The sequence below is a fragment of the Haplochromis burtoni genome, unplaced genomic scaffold (assembly GCF_018398535.1).
Source record: "Haplochromis burtoni strain Fernald_Lab_line unplaced genomic scaffold, NCSU_Asbu1 Contig_867, whole genome shotgun sequence".
Classification (NCBI taxonomy): Eukaryota; Metazoa; Chordata; class Actinopteri; order Cichliformes; family Cichlidae; genus Haplochromis; species Haplochromis burtoni.
This window is the reverse complement of record NW_024583228.1, coordinates 104,846-119,696: the sequence shown is the minus strand read 5'-3', so window position 1 is coordinate 119,696 and position 14,851 is coordinate 104,846. Positions and strand designations below refer to the sequence as shown.

Below are 14,851 nucleotides of genomic sequence, written 5' to 3'. Positions count from 1 at the left end.
ACCAATCTTGTGATGGCTTATTTGGGATCATTGAAAATAAATAGTTTATTTTTGGCAAGACCATCATTTTTATAGCGGCGACCCTTCCCATGAGTGATATGGGTAAAGATTTCCATCTAGCCAGCCCGCCTCGACTTTCTTGAGTGTTTATATATTGTCCTAGTCTCTCTCCAGTCCAGTTTGTCCTTTTGCCTTGCTTTCAGTTGTATGCAAATGTCTGAATTTGTGCAAAACACAATCTGTGCCCAGTCACGACATGAAAACGGGAGCTCACATTACTGCTTTTCAAACTGACTGACAAACTGTGTATTAAAATATTGTTTGTCACTTAAAAAAATACATCAAATCATTTTTTTTTCTTTTTTTTTAAAGATTAAACCAAGTTTTGTTTCTTTTATTTCATTTTAGCTGTTGTTGCAACCATTGTTTTGGTTCTTGCTGGATTTGCTTGTTCTACTTGTTGCAAAAATGGGTCCACAGGTAAGAGACAGCTGTTTAACTGTTACAATTCATGTTATGATTTCTAGCAATTTTAAGAAATCTAAAGAAAAAAAATCCTTAACAGAAACAGTGGAAATAATTAATTGAAACCGGAGTCATATGTATCTGCAGTAGCATTCTGTGTATCATTATTATTGTTATTATTTTTATTTGGTTACACTTTATTTGTATTAATGAGTTTGGTTTGGCCGCTGCTATTCTAATAACTGTCTTTCTTATGGAGTAACAGAGTCTCAGCCCCATTTGGACCAAAATTAGCAGTGTGTGTGTGTGTGTGTGTGTATAGTGACTTGATAAAGTATTCATACCGCTTAAACCTTTACAAATTTTGTGACCTTACAACCACAAACTTCAATGTTTTTTATTGAGATTTTCTGTGATAGACCAACACAAAGTAGCACATAAGATACGGGTTAGCAAAGGAGTATGGCCTGAGGACAGGTAGGAGGATGACAGGCAAAAAACAGAAATCAGGAGTGAGCCAGAGTGGGGAGGGGTATCAGTAGGTGGCCAGGTGGGAAATTGAGACTGTGTGGAATGAAACCAGGAGTGCCAATCCAGAGGGTGCTGAACAATCCAATATAGTGCGGACAAACGGGCAGGCAGATGAGTAACAATCCTGTTCCAACAGCCAGTGAGCAGGTAGTCTAGTGTGCAGAAAAAGAGAGTTCTAACTGCAAAAAGTTGAGGACTGGGAAGATCCAAAACTGCAAGGAGCACAAGGAGAAGCGACACTGGCCTTAAGTATTCCTCTGCCCCGGATTTTGACTGCTGGAAACTGCAGAGGACCCCGGTGCAGAGGCAGTGTCATGACCAAACCTGGCGAGGCTCCTCCTGGCCCCTGACAATTTTAAGCAAATAAAAATCTGAATGTGTGGCTTGTGTTTGTATTCAGCCCCCTGTACTCCAATGCCCCTAATTAAAAACAGTGCTCATTTGAACTCCTCTCAAGGAGCACTGTTCAATCCATGGTCCCTCTGGAGGAGCTGCAGATTTCCATAGCTCAGGTGGGAGAATCTGTCCACAGGACAACTACAAGTCGTGTATTCCACAAATCTGGCCTATATGGAAAAGTGGCAAGAAGTCATGGCTGACAGAAAGACATAAGAAGTCATGTTTGGAGTTTGCCAGGAGCCTTGTAAGGGCAAATATGTGGAAGAAGGTGCTCTGCTCAGACGATGTCATTGTCCTGAGTCTGGTGACTCAGTGTTTTTGTTTTTGATTATTTATGTTCTTTGTCTCTGTTAGTTTCTGGTTACACTTTAGTGATTTTTAGATCTTAGGTTTTGTAATCTTCCTCCTGCGTATTTCATGTGTCATGTTGAGTCAGTTATGTTTTCTTCTCTATGTTTGTGTGTCTCCAAAGTCAGTCATGTCTCCATGTCACAGTTTGTTACTCTTTTCTCTGTGCTCCATGTTCACTCTGTCTTCCCTGTGTGCTGCGTCTCTTAATTCCACGTCTCCGTGCCCGTCTTGTGTTTCCTGTTTTACTTTGACAGATTTGTATCCTTCGTTAATGTTTTCAGTTTTGCTTTCTCCCCATTTCATTTTGTTTGATTACTCTCTGCTGTGTTTCATTTCCTTGTTACTCCTTTGTGTATTTAAACACTGTGTTTTCCACTGCCCTTCATCACATCATACCCTCACAGTGCTGTGTGTTTCCTCTGTGTTTCTGGTAATGTTCTGATTCCCAGTTTTTGTCTTCTAGTTTCCTAGTTTTCTAGGTGGAGTTTCATGTTTGAGTTTCTAGTTTAGTTTCCTTGTATCTCATGATAGAGGTTTTGTACAGGCTAAATAAAGCTGCCTCCCTGGGATATTCCTTTCATTGAGTCCTGCGTTTGGGTCCTTCATCCTGCCTGCTGCACAGCATAACATGACAGACCAGATTGAAGGTAAAGTTTTGGGACTAAAGGCAAAGCACTAAGTGTGGCGGAAAAGTAACACTGCTCATCTCCCTGAGCACAACATCCCCACTGTGAAACATGGTGGTGGCAGCATCATGCTCTGGGGATGCTTTTCTTCAGCAGGGACAGGGAAGCTAGTTAGAGTTGATGGGAAGATGGATGGAGCCAAATACAGGGCAATCCTGTTGGAGTTGGCTGCGAATGACTTGAGACTGGAAAGGAGATTCACCTTCCAACAGACAGTGACACTAAACATACAGCAAAAGCTACAATGGAATAGTTTAGATCAAAGAATATATTCATGTGTTAGAATGGTCCAAAGTCTGTGACAAGACTTGAAAACAGTTGTTCACAGACACACTCCATCCAATCTGGCTGAGCTTGAACTATTTTGAAATGAAGAATGGGCAAAAATGTTAATCTCTAGATGTGAAAGTTATGTTGAATTTACTAAATCCGTGTATATGTATATGTGTGTCTGTGTGCGTAAGTATACATAAAACAACAAAATTAATTTAAAAAGTAATTAATTAATCTGTAACAAAATTATATATGCTATATGTGTGTGTGTATAAGGACATATGTCTACAACTTACTGATTTTGAAATGTCAAATAATAATCTTGACGTGTGTTATGCAGTCATTATGTAGTGGATATTTTAACATGGCAGAGAAAAATGGAATGGCGATTAATCTTTTTCTGATACTATATTGAAGGCAACTACATATTGAATACTTGTGGTCAAAATTAGAAAACCAGATATGCAGAGTCTTAGAATGTCCTAAGATAATGCTATGAAAATGCTACTTTAGTTACTTTAGTCTTAAAAATGGTATACACGGATTTATTATTCACTTTACCAACAATTACCCCAAAAGTGATGTCATCTTTAGCTTAATCAAGAGGGTTTATTAGTACATGCTTCCAACTGCAGTTGTAGACAGGTGTAGTTTTCTGTATGGTAAATAGAGTTCTAGTTCCTGTTGTCTTTGTGTCATACTTCTTTAGTATAATACCTTCATGTAAACATTTTCTTCAAAATTATGTGATCTGTGTGTTACACTTGAAAAAAAGTTGTTTTTTTTAACATGTTTCTGTGTTGGATTGATGATAGGCTTGGAAAAGAAAAATGCAGTGATTAATACCCTGACGGAACTAAAGAAGGAGCTTGGGAAACACAGAGATCAACTTGCACAGCAGCTTGAAAGAATAGAGACCGGGAGAAATGAGAACAAGATGAAGCTTCGACAAGTAGAGGACACAGCTGACTTTTTGAAAGAAAAAGATGACCTATTAAATGTCAAATCGAAACTAGATGACGAGCAGAGAACATATGAAACTTTTGTGCTCGATGTGGACCAGATGCTACAGACAACAGATACTCTACTTGCAATAGTGACTGAGTAGTTGATAATGTACAACACACTGATCAAACTGACTTTGTGTTTGAAAAATGTTTTTAAATATGAAATTCTCATTTCTCAGTTATTGAAGCTCTACTGATCTTTCTTTGTGACAAAATGGAATAACAGAATTAATAATTAACTGTAACATAAGGCAGGTCAATCACCTACAATTTCTATGCATTAAGAAAGAGTACATTTATTTTGAGGTTGTCTGAGAGCCACATATTTGTATTTTATGTCTGGGTATTGTAAAAAAAAAAAAAAACTCCAATAAAAACTCCAAGCTGTTAATGGTTTACCAGCCTAGTTCTGCACATACTGCACAGGTGTCGATTGCCTTTCTTATAAAAACAAATTTCTACTCATCAGCTGTTTTGGTTTGTATGATCAGTATACATTACAACTGGGTTTCAGTTTTGTTTTTGTTTTTGGCTTGTTTTTTTTCTAACTAACAAACAGACAACACTGTATATTTCAAAGGTAAAGACATTTGCACAGGTACTCTCACTTGGTGTTAAATCTCATTGCTGTACTTTATTAATTCCAGTTCCTGTTGGAATGCACATCGGCACTTTTTCTGTAGCTTAATTTGTGTAGGTCAATTAATAAATTACTAACTTTTACTTTTGTGTAGAGTTTGCATGTTCTCGCCATGTTTATCTGTGTTCTGTCCCAGTACTTCAGCTACTTCCTTTTTTCCAAAGACATGCAGTTAAGGCAGTAGGGTTGCCCATATGTGTGAATGTCTGTGTAAATGGTTGTCTGTCTCCGTGTGTTAGGTCTGCAACAGACTGCCGATCTTTCCAGGATGTAACCCTTTACCCCCTGAAAAGTTACAACAGCAATGTACTATTGGTTCTGAACTACTCATACTCACATCTTACACACTTCTATTGCTTTGTCTTTAATTATGCTCAGCAGGCAAAGTATTGCAAGTCAATAATTACCAGAGACAGAGATAAGCAGAGTGTACTTTGATCTACATAAATCCTAGATCAAGGTACATTATTATAGTACTTTCACTTACTGACTGCACTGAAGTAAATGTTGAGAGCAACAACAGGTATGAAATCTTGTTTTGACATTACTTGGTGATGATTAGTTGTCATGTAGATATAGATGGGGGGCACACTGTCTTCGTGTTTAAATAGTTGTTTTAAAAATCGACAGCTTGATAGTCAGCATTTTATGATTGAGTTACTCAGGAAATTTGAATATTACTATTAATTTTTCTGCATAAGACAGTGGTTAATTCATTTTGAGGTTGAGTATGACAGTTATCGAAACAGAAGTCATGCATTTGTATTCTATGACCGAGTACTGTAAACAACTCAATAAAAAACTCATTACCAGGTTCAACCATATTTAAACAAACTAGTAGGCTAATGGTAGTCATATGATTGGTTGTGTGGCTAGAATTTAGCTGTTAATTTGTAAGTTCTTCATCTTTAACTTAAGCTGGTTTTGTTTTGATAAGGTCAGCTCCTGATTTTAATAAGTCCTAAGTCCTAATTTTTGAGATGAATGGGTGTGTTGAAACATTTGACTGGTAATACAAATTGTCAGCTTGTGTTTGGTTCTATACCACTATCCAATGCTGTTGTATGTATAAATGCATAAACCATATGAATGTTCATGCTGCTGAATATATATTACAATGATTTCAATGACGGGGACCTTTATAGATATAGTAATTTCTGCTGTTGACCACATGCGGGAAGTATCATCTCTCAAAATATTTGTACCCATAACATTTAGTTTCAGAATGTACTCAGTTTATGTAACTGACCTCCAACTTGCAATATGCAAAATTCAATGCAGTAAGCAATGGCAGAAAGAGATAAATAAAACTGCTGCAGGCCAAACAGATTAAAAATACGCCTGGTATTATTACAGCAAGAGGGCAGCATGTGACCCCAACAACCAATCTGATGCAGCACACTTGAAAGAGTTTAGATCAGAAGACTATAAAGCAGCCCTGGCAGGTTCTTTCACTCTCCTCTTCCTATTTTTTACATGCATGCAATAGTACACATCTGTTTTATCTTTTTATGCATTAAAGAGGTTAAATATTGGATTGCAGCAAATTAATCGATCTAGCAGTAGTTCTTATATATTCACAATACAGCACAGTCTGAACATAGTTTTTTTTTTTTTTTTAAATTTATTATTTATTCATTCTTTCACAGAACATCATGGTGCTAAAGCGAAATAAGAGGCAGCCTACATCAAGTCTCACATGTTTCATTTTTCATCAGGCCCCTGTTCTGCTTCTCCTAACATGCTGCTGTGAAGGTAACTTTGGGAAAACAAAACAAAATAAACAGACTTGATTAAAGACTGCATCTTTTTTAGAGTGATATTTAGTAATGGGTGATTTTAACTGTCACTGATAGCATAACATGTTATGCTGATTGGCATTGGGTTTGAAAAAAACATACAATTGCTGTGTTCAGCTGTTACATATAAATAACGATTTTATAAAATAAGTTTGGATAAGTAAGGGTCTCATTGCAGGAATCATCTTTGCAGGTCAGATTCAGGTCATTGGTCCATCGCAGGCAGTAACTGTGATGGTGGATGATGACATTATTTTGCCATGCCATTTGAAACCGGCTTCAGATGCTTCTGGTATGACCTTTGAGTGGGCAAGACCTGACCTTAAACCCAGATTTGTCCATGTGTGGCATGAAGGTCAAGACCTTCATGTTAATCAGCATTCATCTTTCAAAGGACGAACATCAGTAGACATCACTAAACTGAAGTATGGAGATATTTCACTGAAACTCTCCAAAGTAAAACACACAGACAGAGGAATATACAGATGTTACTTTCCAGATTTGGATAAAGAGACTACTGTCCAGCTTTTTGTTGGTAAGCAGAAGTTATTTTTGTGAATTTTTATGTGTTTATTCAGAAGTGTTTTAATAGCCATTAGTACTGCATGCTTGGGGTGATAATTATTACTCTGTCCTTCAATTGCTGCTCATTTTGCTCATCAGGGAGTGTTTCCCAGGCAGTTGTAAGGTTAACTGGGATTGACCAATCCATAAGTGGAGTGGTGTTACAGTGTGAGTCTGCAGGCTGGTATCCAGAGCCTGAGCTGCTGTGGTTGGACGGTGAGGGAAACCTCCTCTCTGCTGGACCTACAGAGACCCTCAGAGGTCCTGATGACCTCTATACTGTCAGCAGCAGAGTGACTGTGGAGAAGAGACACAGCAACAACATCACCTGCAGAGTCCAACAGAGGAACACCAACCAGAGCAGAGAGACACACATACATGTTCCAGGTAGAAAATAACTTTATTTGGGTATGCTTCTATATTTGTATATATTCATAAGTCTAACCTTTTCTCATATTTCAGATGATTTTTTTGGGACTCCATGTAGCTCTGCAGCTTGCATTGCCATCAGCACGACTGCTTGTGTCATGAGTGTCCTTGTACTCATCTTTGCTTTGTGGAAAAACAAACACAGTAAGTTAAGTCATCAGTGTATTAGTTTTAACTTTCTTGGATTTGTGAAATTCACAGTGTAACTCTTCATATGTCTGTTTATAGGTTTTGTTAAAGTAGCAATAAAAAATACAGATGGGTTTTTACCATTTTTTTGAAAATATTTTTGTCACTGAAACACATTGGAATTCAAATGTATTATTTAAATGCCCTACTGAGATTTTAATATTAAGTCACATTTAAGTTGTTCTTGTGTGTCCTGTTAAACTTTCAAGCATCAGTGCATCAAACACATTAGCTGTGAAACTTCCTGTTTGTCTGTTTGATAACAGAAACCACTATGACCCAACAACAAGAGAACTTGGATCACACAGAGAATCAAAAAATGAAGGATGACATGACCAAACTTACAAAAGAATTACAGAAGAAGGAGGAAGAACATAAAAACATGGTGGGGACACTGATGTTACACAAGAAAGAATTGAAAGAAGAGAAAGATAAATTTAAACTGCAATTAATGAAAATGGAGGAAGTGGTGGAGGCCAGTGAAATGGATCTCCACTCAAAGGAGCAAGAAAAAGGTTCCTCTAGTGCACCATCTTTAGATCTAAAAAAAAAAGTCTTAGAATGCAAATGGAGCCTGAATGAAACAGTGACAGCATCTGAAAAACTACTACTAAGCATAGAGAAACTGTTACAATATATAGAAACTGTGGCAAGCCCTGGTTTACAGAGTACGGACTCAGGACATAGTATTTGTGAAGACAGTACACTGATATCAGAGGAAGAAAAAAAAGAGTACAGCGATCACATTAATAGTGTGATCATTTTTTCGCAGGAATGAAGAAATGCTCATGCACTAGCAGGTTGGTCTTAAATTTGCTTCTGGTTAAAGCAAATGCTGTAATGTTACAGTTCCTTTGTTTATTTGCAAATTACCACATTTAGAATTTGTTTGGTGAAGTAGTGTAAAGTGATGCATTTCAATATATGTCAACATAAATTTTGATGCTGTGGAAATTTAGTGCCTAAATAAAGGAAATCTGCTGGAGTTGTCCTTTGGAAGTTTTATTTGTACAAGAAGGAATTCAGTCCACACAGAGCACACAGCAGTGCAGTAAGGAATTCACTGGAACAGAAGAAACAGACCCTACTTATACAGGGTCCCACCGTAGTGGAGTGCCCTAAGAAATAAAAAAGGACACTCAATTAGGGAGTTTCTGCACACCTCCATTCTACATGCAGGGGTCAAGGGGTTAAGCATAACACAGGCATAAGAAAAAGACAGCTGTATCTTTAATATATAACAAAATGATCTACAAAATTCTAAAATGAATCATGGCCATAAAAAACAAGAAATAACATGCAAGCCACACTTATGATGTCATGGTGGCTGAGATGGACTCTGAAGTCAGATACTAGTAGCGAGAGGCAGAAATGTTTTATTTAAACCAGGAGCTTTGCAAATGGTGGGAAGGATGTTAACTGAGTTTCAGGTGAACTGCTGAATTGACATTTGTGAAATTGGGAGATAGAAAAGTCTTGCGTGGAAATTATACATTTTAGGCACAAGGTTTCCTCTGAGTGAGAGGAAGGTTGACAGTAAAACTAGTGGAGAGCTGGCAGGCAGGTGAGTTTTCCATGCGAGTCCTTCCACACTGTTTTCTGACAACATCAAATTTCTTGTAAAAGCTTGAGGCAGTGCTGAAGTCCAATGTGGTGAATGAATCACAGGAAACAATGAGCCACTCAGGAAATGAAAAACCTAAAGCAGATGGAATATTTGCATTAATTAAAGAAAGTAATTAAATGCATCACCCATATTGCACCTTGATCATATGAATAAAATGGTGACCTAACTAGAGAAAAACCATTACTCCATAAAATTATCTAACACTAATGGCATACTGTCCAATAGCACCAGAGTGGAATAAAAACACAGCAGTACAATAAATACAATTTTAACTGTGCAAGTGCTCAAATAATGTTATTCCCCTTAGTAACACACTGCTGAACATACTACTACTAAAATAGACCTAAACTATGTTTGTTCTGTTTTGGGTTTTTTTTTTCAACGTAACTTTATTTATATCATGGGGGCAATTCAGAGTATATAGATGTATCAAACACTAGGGGGCAACAAAGAGTCATAAGTAGTCATTGGCCCTGGGTCATTTGATCCAGCGTTTCTATGTTTCTGAACTTACTAGTGATTATTTGAATATTCTATGTTGATTCATGGTTTAATATGTACTTCATGTATTCTGACATGTATTTGGTCTAGATTTCAGTTCTTAGTTTGTTTGTATATTTGTTTGTCTTAGTCTCCCTTTGTCCATTGTCAGACTGTCTGTTTCCTTTTGTATTATTTTCTTTTTGTTATGTTGTACTTTCATCAGCTATTTAATCAGCTAAACATTTAATTTTTGTTCCCTGCAGTCTACCTGTGCCTGTCTGCATTTGGGTCCAGTTTACAATGTATGATCTGCATTTCCTGCTGATTCCAACAACTTGGAGCTTGGAAATTTGAAAAAATATATTTTTGGAAATAGCTTATTATCCAATGATCAAACTCAAATGTAGATGCAGGTGTTTGTAAGTTGTGGTCACCATACTTCAACATCAAGCTACTGCTACAGCAGAGGGTTGAGCATAAGGGGAGTAATGTTTTTTCAACTGGCAGGTAAAAATATTTTCAAATACATAAGAACACAAAACCAGTGATGCAGTGGAAAACAAAGAAACTAAAACTCAAAAACAGTCTAAGGGAGTCATTTTTGCACTGTACCTGACTCCAACAATGGGTTTTATAACAAAAAGAAAATAAAAAAGAAAACAAGGGCGTACTCTGTTGTGTGACTTTATCAGTAAGTAGTTTCTCATCACTGGCTAGCTGCAGTGAACTGGGGAAATCTAGCCATGAGCTATAATGCTAGAATTTGTTGAGCATTGCATAAATGACTGTGTGAGTCAGGTGCACCAGTGGTTCATCTGACTGAAAAGCTGGAGTTAGACATTCCTCCTGATTTTTCCTCATAGTTGGGTGTACTGAGCACTGTTGGGTGTACTTGAGACCACAAGTTTGCAAGGTCCAGTCAGTACTATATTATGTATTTTTCACAAGCACATCCAAACAGTTTACAACATAACAGGTTACTAACTGAGCATCGCATTGGAAACACAACAATGTTTCTTACTGACGCACAATTGAAGCACACCTACTAGTACTACGAGTAAATCTGAAAATGTCATGTTCAGTTAAGAAAGAAACTCACACAAGCTCATGTGCTGCATCTCTGGAAGGGGAAGGAGAGCAAGAACACTGTGTTTCATTTTCATTCTAAATAGTAAAAATATAAATGCTTAATAAATACTTAACTGAACTATCATAACAGCGATGGAAATTTTTAGTGTCAGTTCATGTTCCGGTTAACTTGAGCTGAACTTAATTTGAGCATGTGGTTTTCAGAAATACACAGTGCTGCATTAGTGAGGGTGTGTTTTTAATAGATGTCAGTGGCTTAAAATGTTAATAGGAACATAAAGCAGCAGTGTGCTGTCATGTTGGTTGCTAACCACAGTGAATGTTTTTAAAAAGAAGCAGCATCTGTGTTTATTTGAACAACATCTTCAAACGTGGTAACAAACTGAGCAAGTAACACAAGGTCGCTCAACTGACACCAACAATGTGACTAAGACAGAGACCAATATAGATACAGTGGGTGGGGGATGTGATGAATCTATGTTTGCATGTGTAATAATAGGCACAATCTGCTCTTTGCCACTGAAACATACATTCATTATGGTAGTTTTAGATAGAAGAACTAATTAGAAGAGCCTGATGAAATGAGAGTACAACTTTATCTGTGTTAGAACTTGAATATCCTTGGCTCTCCAACTGGTTTCTGTACTTTCTGTATTTCCTGACATTAGGGTACACAGGAATTAATCTTAAGCAAATTTAACTTCTGTCCACTCCAAGCACATCCCTATGGCTTCAGTGTTGTCCAACAATAACAAACACTGACTGCTAAAAAACAGTTTCCATATTTTTTTCGGGCTATAACGCGCACTTAAAATCCTTTAATTTTCTCAAAATCGTCAGTACACCTTATAATCCAGTGCACCTTATGTATGAATTCTAGTTGTGCTTACTGACCTCGAACCAATTTTATGTGGCACACTCAAAAATCTGTCAAAAAATTATTTAGTCTGACTTTGGTAAGCTACGAAGCCGTACTGCTTTATGCAGTGTCGGAGCATTATGGCTACCCTAGTCAGGAGCCTCGCGGAGTAATCTGGGTCCAAACTATGCTTCAGGTCCCAAAATCAAACAAACACTGCAGCATCACCGAGAGTTAACAACTGTCTAAATTAAAACATACAGCTCTTCTATCACTTCCAACAGAAATGAAGACAGAAAACTAAAGAGCAGTGACTTTTATAGGATTACTGAAGTTGGGCTAGCTGGTATATAATGATGTGCTACGTGATCGCTAGCGTCACAGCTAAGTTATCATAACATAAACATAGTGAAGCTGGAGAATGAATGCTAACTTTTTTCCACTTGATAAAAGTTAACATGAGGTTTCCTGATGGTTGGGGACAAATGCAATCGCATGGCAGGATGCTGTAAACGGACCAAACTTCATTCAGGAGAACAACTGAGATAATCCATCCACAATCGTGTTGTTGCAGTTTATTAATGGCTAACCTCATGTTAGTCAGAACCCGTTCATCGACATTACGCCTTATAATCCGATGCGCTTTATGGTCTGAAAAATACGGTACTTTGTTATTTTTTGTTCCTTTATTGTTTTGGTTTTACAAATTACACTGACTGCAGAAAAACAAAAAAAGCTAAAAGTTAAAAAAAAAATACAAAAGCAGACAATACAAAATAAACAAAATTTAAAATACACACAGAAGAATGTAGATGTGCCATTTCAGAGAGAGAGAAAAAAAGAAATCTGTGTTAATAGCATAATAACCTTTAATGTTTAATAGTCTAGCAAAAGAAAATCCAGCAAATAAAAAATGTATGGGCCTCAGTCAGTAAGTCAGTTAGTAGGGTTAGGTTAATTGATGTTTCTAAATTCCCCACAGGGGTGAATGTGAGTACGAATGGTTGTCTGACTCTATGTGTTAACCCTGTGACAGACTGGTGACCTGTCCAAGGTGTACACCACCTCCCGGCCTATGACACTGAGATAGTCTCCTTACTGAAGAGTTGGCAACAGTGGATAAGCAGGATAGGATGGGTGGATGCATGAGCCTCAATTCACTGAAGAATAGATGACAGTCTCGATGTCTTCCCTGGATACTTCCAGTTCTGTTTTGGAAACATGTATCAAATTCAAAATCTATTTTTTCTCTATAAATTTTCTCTGTATATTTCTCACCTGTGTTAAGTAATCATTTTATATAAAGCTCGATAGATGCATACAAAGCAGTAGTTGTGGTTGCGATCAATGGCAATTCAGTTGTCTCCATCTAACAAGATAATACAAAACTTTGAAAGAGTTTTCTCACATGCTATCATTTATGTACATTAATTCTTAAAAACCCTAACAAAATATCAGTGACTCATAAAGGTTACCTTTCTCTACCAGGCCATATGACACTTGTGTGTACTCCTCTTGCAAGACTGAAATGTTAAAAAAAAAAAGAGGGTGGGGTTGTTATGAGGATGTAATGTGGAGTTTTTAACATGCATTTCATGGACGCAGTATGTATTGTATTATCATTATGCATTATAGTGCTTCCGGTGCATCTAATCATTGAACTACAATTAAAAGATATTTGTCATTACTAAATTGTTAAATGGTTATGATATAGAAATACCTTAAATAATAATGTTCACTTAATGTCAACATTTCTAAAAATTGCATGCTTTTGTTTCATTTTTCTGTTACCATGTATTTTCTGTGTCAGGGACACTTGACAAATGAAAAATCTAAAAAAATTACATAAGCAGGATGTGAGCTTAGGGATGTGAGTTAAAGGGGCTCAAAATAACTGAATAAATGTGAATTAAATGTGATTCAAAAAGTGCCAGATTTTGACCCACCACGATGTACTTGATATTGAAAGCATGAAAAATAAAATGTTTATGGCTTCATTATATACAGTGTCTGGGAAGTATTCACAGCACTTCACTTGTACCACATTTTGTCATGTTACAACCTTAGAGAATCTGATATTCGAAAGAAGGGACTGCTCTCACAGCTAGAGATTTCTGATGAAAAAAACATCATCACATCATGATGAAGTGACTCCCTTGCTTCACTGAAGGCATGGCAGTGGCCAGGTAATGAGCAGTACCTGGTTCAGATCAAACCAAATCATTTTGATTCTCATGGTCTGAGAGTCCCTCCTCTTTGGCAAACTCTAGATGGGCATTCGTGTCCCTTTTACTGAGCAGTAAAAGCCCTGATTAAAGCCCTTCTACCCTGATTGCTCAGACTGGCCAGGGCTAGGACGAGCCCTTGTAATTCCAAACCTTTTCTACTTTACGAATGATGGGGGCCACTGTGCTCACTGGCACCTTAGGTGCTGGAGAATTTTTTTTCTGTACCCTTCTATACATCTGTGCTTGGATACAAACTTGTCTTTAAGGTCTACAAACAAGACCTGTCTACAGACCTGTTATATTTTTGTTTTTTATTACACTTTGTCTCTTTGTCATTATGGAGTATTGGGTGTAGAATTTTGAGGTGAAAATTAATTTAATCAATTTTGAAATAAGGGTGTAACATGACAAAATGTGGAGCAAGTGAAGCACTGTGAATACTTTCAGGATGCACTGTACAAAGTTACTCTGGAAGGAAATTAGCTCATTCTGAGGTAGTCATTTGGGAACTTTGTTCAGATTTGTCTGATGTTTCAGAGAATGACCCTGTGGGTCATTCAACTGTTTGCATGATTTTAACCACAAACTGAACATCCACTGACTGAGACTTTATTTTATTTTTATTTTGTTTTATTTTGTGTCCACTGAAAAAGGATGCAGTTTCTCACCTGTGTTGTCTTCACATGAGCGTGAACCTTGTACTGATGAAAAACAGGCTGATACTGAAAAACCCAGGAAAAAAAAATCCATTAGTAGGAAAGAGAGCAAGGGAAAAGTTAGGGAATGTTAACGCAATGATGTCTAATAATCAACATGTCAGAAGCTAAAACATTTTAAAAAAAACTACAACAAAAGCAAAACATAATCCTGTGTTGCATTCTTTTAATAGTATAATTTACTTATCTGGTAAGTCTGATAATAATAATTATATCTAATACCTGACATATTAGGAAATTAACATGAATGAACAGTCTATTTATATCTGTCTACTTTCTGGGAGACATGGTTTCTGTACCTTTGCATTTGTTTTGAAGAAGCAGGCCCACCAAGAAAAACAATAGATCGACCAGTAAAACACAGATAACAGTCCAGAGCAGAATGCCCTTTTTAGGGAAGGGACTATATGGAAGGTCAGTCTCTTTGTGAGGCACTGGAAAGGCTACATTGAAGATATTAACAATTCAATAAAAATAAAAATAAAAACAAATAAAACAGGGATATATATATATATA

The 14,851-nt window shown here is 37.0% G+C and overlaps 1 protein-coding gene and 1 long non-coding RNA gene across 2 annotated transcripts; one reads left to right on the top strand and one right to left on the bottom strand.

Annotated features, from left to right (window-relative positions):
* Positions 1-6,004: 6,004 nt before the first annotated feature.
* On the top strand, positions 6,005-7,134 carry LOC102307968 (butyrophilin subfamily 3 member A2). Its single transcript, XM_005950918.3, has 3 exons — positions 6,005-6,107; positions 6,345-6,686; positions 6,815-7,134. The coding sequence occupies exons 1-3, from the start codon at positions 6,008-6,010 to the stop codon at positions 7,111-7,113; spliced, it is 741 nt and encodes a 246-aa protein (XP_005950980.3). The 5' UTR covers positions 6,005-6,007; the 3' UTR covers positions 7,114-7,134.
* A 5,028-nt stretch (positions 7,135-12,162) lies between these two features.
* LOC121812824 lies at positions 12,163-14,816 on the bottom strand. Its single transcript, XR_006053353.1, has 4 exons — positions 14,635-14,816; positions 14,288-14,341; positions 12,867-12,914; positions 12,163-12,760 (listed from the first exon to the last, which is right to left on the bottom strand). It is a non-coding gene; the product is annotated as an uncharacterized LOC121812824 (long non-coding RNA).
* Between the last annotated feature and the right edge of the window lie 35 nt (positions 14,817-14,851).